At 40.0% G+C, this 14713-nt stretch overlaps 1 protein-coding gene across 2 annotated transcripts in view; it reads right to left on the reverse strand.

The window, feature by feature from the left end:
- The window catches only part of setd1a (SET domain containing 1A, histone lysine methyltransferase), a 28846-nt gene extending 16121 nt beyond the window's left edge, over positions 1–12725 (reverse strand). Inside the window, exons 1-9 of one of the 2 annotated variants that reach the window (XM_051098941.1) lie at positions 12695–12725; positions 11574–11718; positions 11397–11495; positions 11023–11293; positions 9993–10117; positions 6899–7146; positions 5092–6808; positions 1883–2884; positions 1626–1796 (exon numbers count right to left, since the gene is read on the reverse strand). In XM_051098941.1, coding sequence (XP_050954898.1) covers positions 1626–1796; positions 1883–2884; positions 5092–6808; positions 6899–7146; positions 9993–10117; positions 11023–11293; positions 11397–11495; positions 11574–11711 — 3771 coding nt within the window. In that variant the 5' untranslated portion in view covers positions 11712–11718; positions 12695–12725. Of the gene's footprint in view, positions 1–1625; positions 1797–1882; positions 2885–5091; positions 6809–6898; positions 7147–9992; positions 10118–11022; positions 11294–11396; positions 11496–11573; positions 11719–12694 lie in introns of those variants that run through there. The other variant, XM_051098949.1, reaches the window with a different exon arrangement.
- Positions 12726–14713: the final 1988 nt, after the last annotated feature.

Here is a 14713-nt window from a genome sequence, read left to right on the forward strand (position 1 = left end):
TTTTAAATGTTTAAAGGGAACCCCTGGTATTTAGACGGGTGCGGCTTAATATAACGTAAATGATGTCTCTTACTGAAACATGTAGTAGAAAACCCCTGGAAGATTTACATTACATATTAAAAAAGCTAAGTTTTATGCATATTTTAGACTACGGGGGGGTCAAAATGGTTGCACTTAGTGAGCTACTGGCCTTACCTGATGCAATACAACTCTGAAAATAAAATACTGATACAATGACCACAGCTACTGAAAGAGCTTACAGGTGGTGACAGACATAAGTGAGGCTTAAACCAAATTCTGTACCATCAATTTTTCCACACAAGGAGTCCAAACGCCCTCAGATATTGAATGAAATCTGTGCTGAAAAACTTTATCAGTGGCTGCGGTGTCATGTCATGTTCAAATTAGACCGGGATGGCATCTAGCATTGTTTTGTCTCTGCCATTTATAAGCTCTTTCAGTAGCTGTGGTCTACTAAAGGCCTCAAAGGCATCAGGGCTAAAGTGGAGAGAACAAAGACGCGGGTCTTTAGGAAGTTTTATACGTCCACAGGCATCTGCCCATTCTTTTCTCCTCCTTTTATCACAAGGAAAACAGTGAAGATGTAAACTGCTTCTGTTGTTGCCCTTTTAACTGAAAATTACACCAAAAGCCACACAGTGTGGAGTTGTGTTGTGGTAAAAATAGCAACAGGTAGTGCCAGTAGCTCACTGAGTGCAACCATTTAATGTTATTGTAATAATGGCACTCCCCATAGTCCAAAATATGTATAAAATAATGTGGATGTGTAAATCTTTTATGGGTTTTCTACTACATATTTCAGTAAGAGACATAATTTACATTATATTAATCCATACATGTCTTAAAGCATAAGTCCACTTCCAAAACAGATCCACATATAATGTACTCACCCTCTTGTCATCCAAGATGTTCATGTCTTTCTTTCTTCAGTCGTAAAGAAATTATGTTTTTTGAGGAAAACATTTCAGCATTTTTCTCCACATAATGGACTGATATGGTTCCGGGTCATGACAGTTTGGGTATGCCAAAAAACTCCCATCTCATGTTCTCATTTAACTTCAAAATCGCCCTATATCGCCGTTTTATCTTTTTTTACCTTTGCAGTTCACTTTGCAAAGGCTAGGTCGGTACTTCTGCAGTGATGTAGGATGATTTTGAAATTATTTTTGAAGTTGAGGGACATACCCTAACTGTCTTGAACCAGAATACACATGGAGTTCATGGAGAGAAAGACCAGACAAACATTTGAGAATAAAAAGTATATAAATTGGATTATTTTTATGTAAATAACTGATCGTTTCGCTAGATAGGACACTGCTTCCTCGGCTGGGATCATTTACAACCGCATTTGGGATCGTTTGAAGCCGCATTTAAAACGCAGTTTGGAAGTTCAAAATTGGGGCACCATAACAGTCCATTATATGAAGAAAAAGGCTGAAATGTTTTCCTCAAAAAACAATTTCTTTATGACTAAAGAAAGAAAGACATGAACATCTTGGATGACAAGGGGGTGAGTACATTATGTGCGAATCTTTGTTTTGGAACTGGGCTTCTCCTTTAATACCAAGGCTTTCCTTGAAGAATAGGGAAATAACGTCAAGCACCTTAAACGAAGGCAAACGCAAGGCCCCCCGCAGGGAGAAACCCTCCATGCCTCCACTCTTGGCCCAGTCTACCAGAGACATGAGTGGCTCCCGAGGTCGGTTGCTGGTCTTCTCGTCCTTCTTTTCCTCCTCGCGCACCACTGCAACTCCCCGCATGGCTGTCTGGAATGGCTGAAGCAAACGAGAGCAAGATAGTACACTTTGTGAATGCTGAAGGTCATTCAGAAAAAAACATGCAGAAAACTCTCTGACGTTACCTTAGCTTTCTGTTCCTTGCGGTCCCACCACTCGTCGAACGTGCCGAAGGCGACATTCTCCACCATCTTGCGGTTCAGGTCCCTCTGCATGATGTTTTTCATCTCCTCGATCAAAGCTGCCAGTACCTGCTGCACTACGGCCTCATAGGGATTGTGGCCCATTATGGCCATCTGGTCACCTGCCGCTCCGTACAGCTCTCCATCTACGCCAGACACTGTGCCGAAGCCAGGTGGAGGATAGTGGGATGGAAACTGCTGGGGTAGCAGGTGAGGAGGCCAGGGGCTGTGGGGAGGAGGAATGGCGTGATGGTGCGGAAGCTGTGCGGCGTGAGGGTCCGGGTAGGCGTACGGTAAGTGAGGAGGGATGTAGCGGTGGTCCTGGTCATAGTGAGTGGCAACATTCCCATCTTGGTCCATGTATGGGTGGTGCGGGTGGTGTGGCGGTGCATGCGGAGGGGGTATTGAATGGAGGTGAAATGACGGGGGATATTCAGAGGCAGGTGGGACTTCTCCAGGGGGTGCTGTAGAGCTGTTGGAGGAGGCCATTCGCATCTGGTGGAGACGACTGAGCATGTGTGTCTGCATCTGGAATGACATGGGTGCTCCTCCGCAGTACTGGCTCATGAGCTCCATGGAGCTGGCGTAGTCGTACATGTGATGCGGCAGCGGAGGAGGGTACTCTGGGTGCAGCTCCATGTGAGGAAGCGGAGGTGGTATGCCAGGGGGTGGCGGAGGCTGCAGGGAGAAGCCGGGCAGAGGTGGGGGAGGGAGGTGGGGAGGGTAAGAGGGAATGGGCGGGGGTGGCATGGTAGCATTGAAGTGCTGGTTGGTGTCCGGGGCGGGACTCGCAGAGGGGTCTGGGGTTTGCGAGGGGAGGGCAGATTGCGAGGAGGTGGCCGGTGAAGAGGACGAAGAGGCTGCGGGATGGGGTGTCGCTGTGGTGATGGCGTTGTCATCCTCATCGGATATTTCCATATCCTCCCCAGAGGAGTGAGGAGAAGGCTGGAGAGAAGAGAGTGTGAAGATTACAGGTTGAAACATGAGGGACATTTTCAAGCTAAAAAACAAATCTAGTGGTGCACCAAAACTGAGAAATAATGCTTTCACACTACAGAAAAGAACATATCAAAGACTAGTGGACTATGAAAAAACACCAAAAGCATGTGTTTCACTTCTGTTAACTTACTGGATCATTTACGTCATGTCAGAATGACCAAAGTTTATAAAAAAAAAAAAAAAAAAAAAAAAAAAAAAAAAAGACGACTTCAACCGTTAAAGTCATAGCTTACTAAAAATAAAAATTCCAGCATCATTTACTCATGCATTCCAAAACCATAAGAATGTTGTTTGTCTTCGGAACACAAATAAAGAAAGATATTTTTAAATATCAACCACACTCAAGCAAGTGGATTGGATTTCGTTATGTATCTTAATTTGTGTTTCAAAGATAAATTAATGTCTTATGGGTTTGGAACCACGAGAGTAAATGATTCATTAAATAATGGTATACATCATATTTTGGGTGAACTTATCCTTTTAAGGTAGTCATGGAGCTACTTATGCACATAATACTGTTTCATATCAAAAGTGAACATTTTTTATTATCAGTAATGGACCACAGGTCTGTTCTGATATGAATGTGAATGGCAGAGAGAAACAATGCTAATGCAAATAAAATGCAACCAACCATATAATAACAGTGCACAGTTATAACAGCAAAATAAACAGGCATATGAGCTTTAAAAAAGGAGAAGGGAAGGCATTCCTTATCTCTTTTGCTGCTGAGCATTGCCAGAAATTAATCTTTCATCAGAAATTAGAACATGAACATCACAGAGCATTTTATAATTTAGCATGAATTAGGGCTGGGCGATTTTTCAGATTTTATTGATTAATTCAAATTGAATGTTCTGCCAGGATTTTATTTTTTAGCAATCGAGGAATCGTGATTTTGAATAGAAATATTACCAAACATTAGAATTAGACACTTTGACAATACGGCAATGATAACAGTAAAGAGAAAAGAAAGAATTGCATGTTGGCGCACATGATTAACCGCTCACGTCGCTAAACACCATTCACACAGAATGCGCCTTTGTGTTGACAAAGATGCAACGTGGGCAGTGGAATAGGAAAAACATGCAAGAAGATGGGAGATTTTAGAATGGCGTTTCACATGTAAGACTCTGCAAGTGACGCGAGTGCAACAGTCAAACATGTCCATGTTTACATAGAAAAAAACAAAAAGCAGCACAATTGAATTAAAAAAAAAAAAAAAAAAAAAAAAAAACCTTCGAAGAACTACTACTGTATGTCTAATATTTCATGTTTGCATCATGGCACAGGCTGAAAGCTGCTGTTCATTGTTTTTAACAGAACATTTATAGTTAATTATAGTCTACTGGTGTTATACCTTCAGTCATTTTGAAATTGAATTACCCTGACTTTTGAGGATTTTTAAAAGCATTTTTCTCATATTATTTCTCAACATACATGTATGATTTAAATTTTTGCCATATCGCCCAGCCCTAGGATGAATATATCCACCTTACTTTTCAATGCAGAAGCAAGCCATTTTGTATGAGACTTCTTTGATTTATTAGCCGCTATTTGCTGGTTGAGTCTTATTTTGAATATTGTTTCTGCGTCTTACCGTTTACGAGTCTTCACTCCATTTAAAGTAAGAATCTCAACAGTCATTTATGAGCACTCTTCATCTATGTCAACCATTTAAATAGTTTCAGAACACCGGCTTTCGTGTAAGCAGAACCGCACGCATGTTTCGTTGTACTCTCGTGTATATAAGTTGACTGACATGAAAGAAAAAAAATACTTTGAATAAAGTCTTTATTGTTTGTTTTCTTTAGATTTCATCAAAAAATATCTTAATTTGTGTTCTGAAGATGAACGAAGGTCTTACAGGTTTAAAACAACATGAGGGTGACAGAATTTTCGTTTTTTAATAAACTATCCTTTTAAGCTCAGCTTTTTGAAAATTTGGAATGGAGATAAAGGCTAGAATTTTTTTTCGCACCATATATGCACCATTTGGTGTGCACTTTTGGGATCCGACATTGTCTGGGCCTGTAAAAGGTGGCCCATGACAGCAGAATTAGCAAGCAGATTTGCACATTCAAATTACAAATAACAGCACCTACTCTTATTTTAAAAATAAGGTGAATATTACCATGTAACTCAGTGGGTCTCACCTGTGCCTCTCCATTGTAGGTGGGTGGGGTGTGTGGAGCCCTGTGTGAGTCAGAGGTCGTGTGCTCCTCCTGAGGCGGCGGCATTTGGCCCTGAAGAGACTCTGACACTAAACTGTGCGTGGTGGGTGTGGAAGAGGCCACCTCTGGAGGTGTTTTCCTGCCTTCACCCACTGCACCACCTTGTCTTTTGCCCCTGCTGCGGCGTCCATCTTTGTCTCCTCTTCTCCTCTGCTGGCCTCCCTCCGTCTCTCCTTGTCTCTTGTGACCAGGCCTTTCACCATTCTCCTCTCTGAGTTTGTTTCCCCCATCATCTGCACTCTCGCCTGTTTTTCCTCTCCCTCTGTCCTCCTCCTTGTCATCGTCCTCATCATCTGAGGCAAGGAAAGAAAACTTTGCTTTTTGTTCCTTCAGCAACATCTCAATACGTGAGTCCAAGCTGCTGCTGTGGTGCATGAACGGCAGGCTCTCATTGGTGGAGTCAGGCTCCGGGGAGGAGTCACGCTGCGGAGGAGGCGGAGAGAGGGATGCTGTCGAAGAGGGGAGGTGGTGAGGCAGGGAGGTCGAGGACGGGGAGGTGGAGGATGACGGGATGGAGGCGTGAGGAGGCGAAGAGGTCGGAGGTGTCCGAGGTGGATGGGGCGGGGTGCTGGGATAGCGTTTGGGTTTGGTCCACTGTTCTTCTCGGATGGGACTGTCCTGACCAAAATCAAGAGAGCCGAGCGTTTCAGCCACAGCGGCTGCGATGACGGAGGCCGGGGGGAGGGGAGGAGGAGGAGGGGGCGGCGCAAGGGGAGTGTGGTGAGAATGAGCACGGTAGTCATTGTCCATGCTTCCTCCCATCCCAAAAGCCCTCTCGCTCGCACCCTGCTGAGGACGGAAAGCCGGCGAGGGCTCTAGGCGGGAGGAAGAAGGTGTGTCGTAGGGGGACAGGTCTTTAGATGACGAGTATCCTCCATAAGAGGAGGTGGCAGAGGGAGGGGAGAGGCTGTTGGACGAGTGGTGGCTGGAGTTCGAGTGACCTCCGTAACGTGGATCAGAGCTGTTATAGTCTCCTTCTCGGTCTCGCTCCCATTCCCGGTCTCTGCTGCTCCTCCGCCGGCTTGATCCACCTCCACCGCCGCTGTGGTGGTTATGGGAGTGATGGTGGTTCCGATGCCTTCCGTGATCTCCCGAGCGGGATCCCGAGCTGTCGCGCCGATAAGCCCTGCCGTCCCTGTCCTCTCGCCGATCAGCATGATGCGAGTGATGTGAATGGTAGGATTTGGAGGTGGATGAGGAGTTTGTATCCTGTTGATAGTGGTAAGAGGAACGTCGGGAGCTTATCCCGCCTCCATAACGGCCTCCTGAGTCTCTCTCCCGGTCCCTATCCCTGTGTCCCCTTTCTCTATCTCGTTCTCTCTCTCTGTCAGACAGCGGAGGTGGCTCAAACTGAGGCCCTGGAGGCGGCATGGGTGGATGCAGTGGCATGTGCATCCCTGAACCTCCAACATTGGGATACGGATAAGGAGGTTCGTTAGGCCTGAAAGGCGCTGTTGGAGGATATCCCGGCCGACCTCTGTGGAACACGCCAGGTTCTTGCGGAGGTGGAGCATGCAAGTCCTCATGAAAGCGAGGGGGCTTGAATCCCGATGATGAGGAGACTGCTGAAGAGGAGCAGGAGGAAGATGGAAGCATATCCTGCTGGGAAAAACTCTGAGTGCCGCTATAACCACCGTGCCTGAAAGAAAAAGATATTTTCTCAAATCATTGAAAAGAAACTTAACCAAGAAAATTTTAACTGAGGTTTTGCGTAAATCAGAAAGCCAACCTGCCCACAGAGTATCCCGAGTCCTGGGAGAAAGGGGTTCCAGAGCGAGGCGTGTAAGGGGTTCCGCCACCCTGTGAAGAAGCAGACGAACCCGGCGTATAGGGTCCCCCCAGTGAGGATGGAGGGGTGTCTAGGCGCTGGTCTCCAAATCCAGTGTCCACAGAACAGGGGGTGGTGCTGCCAGAGTTTAGAGGCGCAGTGGGAGCTGCCATCTGGTCTGTGGAGAGCCTCCGCCGGATATCAGACGACTAGCAAAAGAAGAAAAGAAATATCAGCTGATCATTTGGAGAGGGTTTTTAATTTTCGGTACTGGTTGATACTGTATATATGTAGACTTTACATTTTTAGGATCTTTGCCATCAAGTCCACCAGTGTAAAATGTGACCCTGGACCACAAAACCAGTCATAAGGGTACATTTTATTAAAATTGAGATTTATGCATGGTTCCAGATTTATACAAGTTGAATAAATAAGCTTTCCATTGATGTATGGTTTGTTAGGATAGGACAACAGATAAAACTATTTGAATCTGGAACTATACAATCTGGAAGCTGAGGGTGCAAAAAAAAAAAAAAAAAAAAAAAAAAAAATTACATGGAACATGATCTTTACTTAATATCCTAATGATTTTTTGGCATAAAAAAAGTGATCATTTTGTCCCATACAATGTATTTTTGGCTATTGCTACAAATACACTGTGTACATAAATAAAAATCAGCTAATCATTTAGAGATGATGAAAAATAAGAATTAGTGATACACACAATTTTAATTATCGGCATTATTTGACAGTTTATGTGTGTAGTTTCCACCAATTAAGCCATCATTTAACAATCAGTCAGTGTAAAATTGTATAAATCTTACATTTTTCATTTGCCTTATATTACCATACAAAAGCTTTATGTTTCAAATAAACACACTTTTGAATTTTCTATTCAAAGAATCCTGAAAAAGATTAAATGTTTCCACAAAAATATTATGCACACAACCACATTAAAATGAACTGTATTAAAATATATTAAAATAGTTAAAGTTATTTTAAATTGTAATGTTTTACATTACCATTTTTACTGTATTTTTTATTAAATAAATGCAGCCTTACTGCAAATGAGATTTTTCCCACAAAAATAAAAATGTTTAAATGGTTATGCATTTAAAAAAGGTAAAGAATTAATATTAGAAATATATAAGTTATTGGCCATGAAAATAATTACCTTCACCTGCATCATCAGTCCTAATAAAACTACAGTAGTGTGCTAAACAGGGCCCACAGTTATATAAAATATAAGGCCCTGAACTGTGACTGGACCACTTACACTGAATATTTAGGAAAATAGCTATAAAAACAGCCTTGTCTCAAATCAAGAAGAGAAAAAAAAAAAAATCTTATAAAATACAGTATGACCAAAAAAATGCCCCTATTATTGTTTCATTACAAGGGTGTGGCTACATAATTGCTCTGTTAAGGGAAACGCTATTTCAAGCAACCCAAAACTCCTACAGATAATTGAGGGAAACACATTGGTCACTAAACATCATTAATGCTGGTATACAGAGGTAAAACAATGAGCATGTTTACATGCACACCAGTAAGCTGACAAGGCAAGTAAGCTGCGTTTACATGACTATTAATAAAACAAGTTACTTCCTTTTAGTGATGTCAATATTTAATTATGTATATCTGACTCTGAGTATTCCATATTTTTGTCAGTTGTGATGTTAAATAAAGCTTGTAACATGTAAGCGTGAAACGTACAGCTCATGTTGTCCTCTTATGCACTTATAAATGCAGCGTTTTGACTGAACCACTAGTACTTCTGCTGCACGAGATGAGAATACTTTTATCATTTTCTGAGTCATGAAAGAGTCTGCTCATGATATTTCCTTCTTTCTTTACTGCAAAACATTTGCTCTGTCTAGATGCGCTTAAATCTGCACTAAAGAAGCGTATCTGTCATGTATCACACCTGCGTACTTAAATAAGCCGACAGAAAGTGGGAAATTGGGGTAAGAGGCAAAAAAACTACCTGTGCCGACCGTTTTTTGTGCACGCCGTTTATGACTTTACTGCGATAAAAGAAAGCAGGTTACCGCGTTTACATGACCATGTGCATTTTCGGCATATTAAGCATAATCGGCTTAAGAACGTGCATGTAAACGCACTCAATGTCACAAACATGACATCTGAAAAAATCGTAGAGCTGCAAAACGATTAGTTGCAATTAATCGATTTAAAATAAAAGTTGATTTTCACATACTAAATGTGTGTGTACTGTGTCTACTATTTATATATAAATACACACATATACACATATATATTAAGGAAAAGTATGTTAGAAGTGTTTACATACAGTATATACAAATATTTATATATGAAGAGTTCAGGTGCAAAACCAGCTAAAAGCCATCTCGGTCAAAAATGAGATAACGATAGTGAGTGAATGCTCCTGACACATATAATAAGTCATTCAAATACTTTTACTTCAAACGCGCTAAATTCCAGCCTCAGCCCAATCAGAAGTACCAGTACTTACATATAAACCTATACAAAGTAGCCAGAAGGTAAAGCTATTTTTAAAGAAATACATCAGATTTAGAGGCTTTTACATCTGAACTCTTCATATATACATATGTGTGTCTATTTATATATAGATCATAAATGCACACATTACACACACATATAGTATGTAAACAAACTTTTATTTTAAATAGATTAATCATGACATTGTTTTGCAGCTCTATAAAAAAAAAAATGTCCAATTGATATTGAGTTAAGATCCCCAACGCCAGCAGCCGCCTTCTACAGATGAAAACAGTTTTCAGCTGCATTTGGATTATCTCAATGCACTGTGAGAGACTTGATGGCTCTTTCTCTTTTAGACATTTTGTGGTGCACGAGTGGTCACGATAATAATACAGACAAGGGTTTGAGAGTTACAGTAAATGTGTAGAATAAACTACAAGACAACTCAATCCAAGAAAGGCCAATGCTCTTCAAGGACGCCAAGAAACTTTGGCTGGTAACCGCACACACTTATAGGAAAGCAAATCATTCTTTCCAATGTGGCTGAGCTAATGTTTGTTTGTGTACTCACCGTATCTGGCTGAGTCGGGGCTGGGGGCTGAAATTTCTCGGTGAGAGCTTTGCCCCCGGTCGGCACTGTCTGAGGAGTGTATGAGCCACTCACTATTAAGTCATAGTACTTCATCCTCTGTTGGCCTAGAAAACACACAATATATATTCAACTACAGAGTGGCATCATGCAATGCTGGACATTCCTGCTTTTCCATTATATCACTACGCTTCATATTTTTAAGAAATGTAGAGATGGAAGGATATGTTATATATCCTTCAAACATTGATTATATAATATATAATGTATAGGCCTAATATATTCTACATAAGTAATGAACGCTGACATTTCTTTGCAAGTAGGGATGCAAACATATTACAATTTTATTCTGTTGGAAAATGTATAATAACTCAAATCAAACATTTCAAATGCTACAAACGGATTTAGGCATCATAACATTATAATCTAAAGCACAAAGAACAGATACTCATTTAGAGATTTAAGGATTAAACTTAATGTTATTAAATGATTAGTGGTATTAAATATTAATTTTTAATGAGCATTAGATTAAGGCAAAAGTCATTTAAAATTAAAAAAGGTGAAAGATGAGCATGCATGATTAAACATCCAATAATGTTTTTAAAAGAAGCCTCTTATGCTCATCAAGGCTGCACTTATTTGATTAATAATACAGTTAAAACAGTAATACGGTGGTATATTATTATAATTTAAAAATCATATTCTATTTCAATATATTTTAAAACGTAATTTATTTCAGTGATTACAGAGCTGAATTTTCAGCATCCATTACTCCAGTCTTGTGTTACATAATCTGTCAATGTAATACGCTGCTTTGGTGGCCAATAAACATTTTTTAATTTTAGCAACACTGAAGGCCGTTGTCCTGCATTACATTTTTGTCAAAACATCATAAGACTTTTTTTTTCAGGATTATTTAATCAATTCAAAGTTTTTTTTGAACAGTAGTATATATTGAAAAGCACATACCTCAGAATATTAATGATCAAATACAATAAAGAGAGAAACACACCTTTGATATCTAACTGGACATGGACGATGTTTCCCATGACAGAAGTATTGTGCAGGTGTTTGACGGTGTCTTTGGCCCCTCTAGTGCTGGTGAAGAGGACGCGGGCCAAGCCCAAGTGCTTGCGAGTCTTGGGATGAAACAGAATCTCCATTTCTTCAACCTCACCAAACTTGGCGCACATCTCAGCCAGGAACGGCTCTTTGATATTATCATTCAACCTCGCAAACGTCACTTCCTTAAGTGGTATAGGACCTACGTAATACTCATCCAACTACGAAAAAGAAAAATGGGTTAGCATGCACAACACAAAAAAGCACAAAGAGCTCACCAGAAAAGCAACATTATAAAGTGAAATGACAAAAAGAGAGGTATACCTTAAATTTGGGCACTGGCAGCGACAGCTCTGTGTGTCTAGACCAGATTCTGCGGGGTCTCGGATCACGCAAGTCCCCCACGGGCGGGAATCCTGAATCCTAAAAACAAGCAGAACACAGACTTTAGAGAAGTACGCACACACAAAAGCGTGCGCCAGTGTATATGCCTGCCCATACCGGTACACTAAAGTGAATCCCATCATATCTGTAGATTTTCTGAGTAACCCGTCGGAGAGCAGGGTCTTGTACTAGCTTATAGCTCTTCCATTGCAGACTGAGAGTTCGCTGAGTGTCCGCCCCACTGTCCGGATCCATGCTATCACTGCAGAGAAAGAGACGAGAGTGAGATGTTGGGCAGATGCTCACAGCACTCAATGACTCATGTTGAATTCGCAGTAAGAAAAGCTTTTCACTTATAGCTCATTCAGCTCAGACAGTGTCCACATGCAAGATTGCAGCAAACACTATAATCTTTAAAACCTTACACTGCAATCAAAACAATAATAGCAAACAACGTGACATACAAGGTTCCACAAGAAAAGTTGTCACTTTGTTTATAAAAACACACACGGTGAGGTCTCTATTTAGGAAGCTGTAATTTGTTGTCACCTCTTTATTTAGATGCTGCCCAGTATTTTGTTGTCAATCTGACAAGCTGATTTTACGTCTCTTATATCTGAGTTAGACAAATATGCCATATTCAACTTAAAACATCACATTTATTAAACACAACAAAGCGTGGAAAATAAAACACAGCGGGAAGGCGTGCTTTTAAGGAGTGATAAACTAAAAGCACCGCAGCTTTCGTATAATATATACCATCTGACATATCGACTAGCAACAACAACAACAAGCTAACATAACAAACACTGAAGCTGCTAGCTGCTCACAGCGTGAGCTAGCTAAAGTTCAACTTCAAATGATGTGACAGTACAAAACAGAGCAAATGCCAGTTACTTCGTGCAAACGAATTTAGACCCATTCCTAATACTAAAAAGAAATATTCCTACACGGTGTGCCAAAAGACTCACACAACGGCGCCCGCGTCTTGAGGAGGATTGCCCGCTTCGACAGCCGCTAGCTCGCTACAGCTAGGCCTGTATCGGACGGGGAAAAACAGACAATCCTTAGTTAAAATCTAGCTCCGTTTTGAAGTGTGCGCCCTAAATCTGGTCTAAAACGGCGTCGCTTGTATTCCGGTGCAATATCGATGCAGCACGCGTCTTTAAATTCCGCCAGAAAATGAAATGTACTAAAAAGAATAACATAATACAGTAAGCGGCCATCGCGTAACTAACCTGAGAGCCTCGCCTGCTCGCCATCAGTCACTAGAAATACTAACCGTTGCAATGGCACTCGCACTTTCCACATAATTCGCGGTTATGCGCCTTTGCTATGCTATATTTTACAAATTATGTTAAAATAGATAGTTGTTTTTTGTTTTCATAAAAATTAAAACTGCAATATACATTCACTTCAAACTATTTTCTCGCCTTTACTTTTTTTTCAGAATAGCTCAAAATATTTTTGGCCGATGTAAGCGTGACTTCTTTATGGCGAATCTGCATTTTCGTTTTATTTTACGTCATCGAAGTGCGAACTTGATATAGCTGCGTGTACTTAAAAGGTTCTTTTCTATACATAAATATAGCAAGACTTTTGTCTTGTGATTAACAAAACATTCAGCACGATACATTTATAATACTGTTTATTTTATTTAACAGTAAAAAAAAGTTTAGAAGAACTGTGCAGCAGATGATAAATGATGAATTATGCGCAGAAACAATTTCCTCACAACCGATAATTTAGGAGTAAAACGAGCTGCTAAATAAATGTTAATAATTAAAATAATAATAATAATTTAAATGTAGTTTCTATTTTTAAATAACTCTTATAATTGCACAACTTACTCAAAGAAACAATGCAAAGAAATAAAAAAAAGTATGCTATATAAAGTTGCCCTGCACCTTTTTTTATGCCTGTAGACGCCTGGAAGGCCTTATGAGATTAATTTAATTTGTCTAACATATTGGTGCCGTGCGTGTTTCAGATACGGAAGGATATAAAAATATTATACACAGCACACAAGCTCGTCGATATCCGAGGTTTCAAATTATGTTTTCCATCGTTATTATTACGTTTCGTTTTATTTTAAATATATTCGTTTATTCTTACTTATTCTATCCACTAGTTCAGACACCCCTACACGTTGGTGAACAGCAGGTGGTGCTGCTACAATCTTACAGGTAATTAAACAACATTTGTGACCCTGGATCGCAAAAACAGTCTTAAGTAGCACGGGTATATTTGTAGTAATAGCCAAAAATACACTGTATGGTCAAAATAATCGATTTTCCTTTTATTCCTCATTGGGATATTAAGTAAAGATCATGTTCCATGAAGATATGTTTTGTAAATTTCCTACAGTAAATATATCAAAGCTTAATTTTTGATTAGTCATATATGCTAAGTACTTAATTTGAACAACTTTAAAAGCGATTTTCTCAATATTCTTTTTTTTTTCGCACCCTCAGATTCTATATTTTCAAATAGTTGTATCTCGGCCAAATATTCTGACAAACCATACATCAATGTAAAGCTTATTTATTCACCTTTCAGATGATGTAGAAATCTCAGTTTCAAAAAATTGATCCTTATGACTGGTTTTGCAGCCGAGGGTCACATTTATTGATACATTGTATGTTATTCCTTAATAGAACTGTGAAGGGTATTTTGCACTATGAATAGTGTAATAAAAGGTAGCACATATAACATTAGGTAAGTATAATCTCGTTCTCTTACCTGTACTTTTGTTGCCTCCTGTTTATTGATGCCAGTGTTCACAACAACCTAAGAGATTCCTGGGGTGCAAGTTCGATGTCTGAGAGTTGAAAGTTCCTCAAGAACTGTTGTGTTGTGGTCTCACCTTCATTCACCTTTCAAAGGACAGTGGTTTGGTGCCTGCATTATTAGTTCCAGGAATGATTAGTAGTAATTTTATTTAGAGGGCTGATGTTGTCATTTCATAGCTATTATTCACTTTAATCCATCTGGGTCCTCTATACATAAGTGTGAACTGTTGAGTAACCAGGACGCACCTCAAACTCACCATCGCTTTTGTCTCTTGACAAACTGAAACTTCTTCCTTTTTAAACTATAGACAAGTTTTTTTTGTAATTTTGTTATTGTTTTCTTTTTTAAATATAGTTTTAATTCATTTTCAGTTAGTTTGAATTACTTTACTATATAAAGTTGAACTAAATGAGAAATGTTACCTCAGTAAACACCTGAAATGAAGTAAAATTTTTATTTTTAAA

The sequence above is a fragment of the Labeo rohita genome, chromosome 3, assembly GCF_022985175.1.
Source record: "Labeo rohita strain BAU-BD-2019 chromosome 3, IGBB_LRoh.1.0, whole genome shotgun sequence".
Classification (NCBI taxonomy): Eukaryota; Metazoa; Chordata; class Actinopteri; order Cypriniformes; family Cyprinidae; genus Labeo; species Labeo rohita.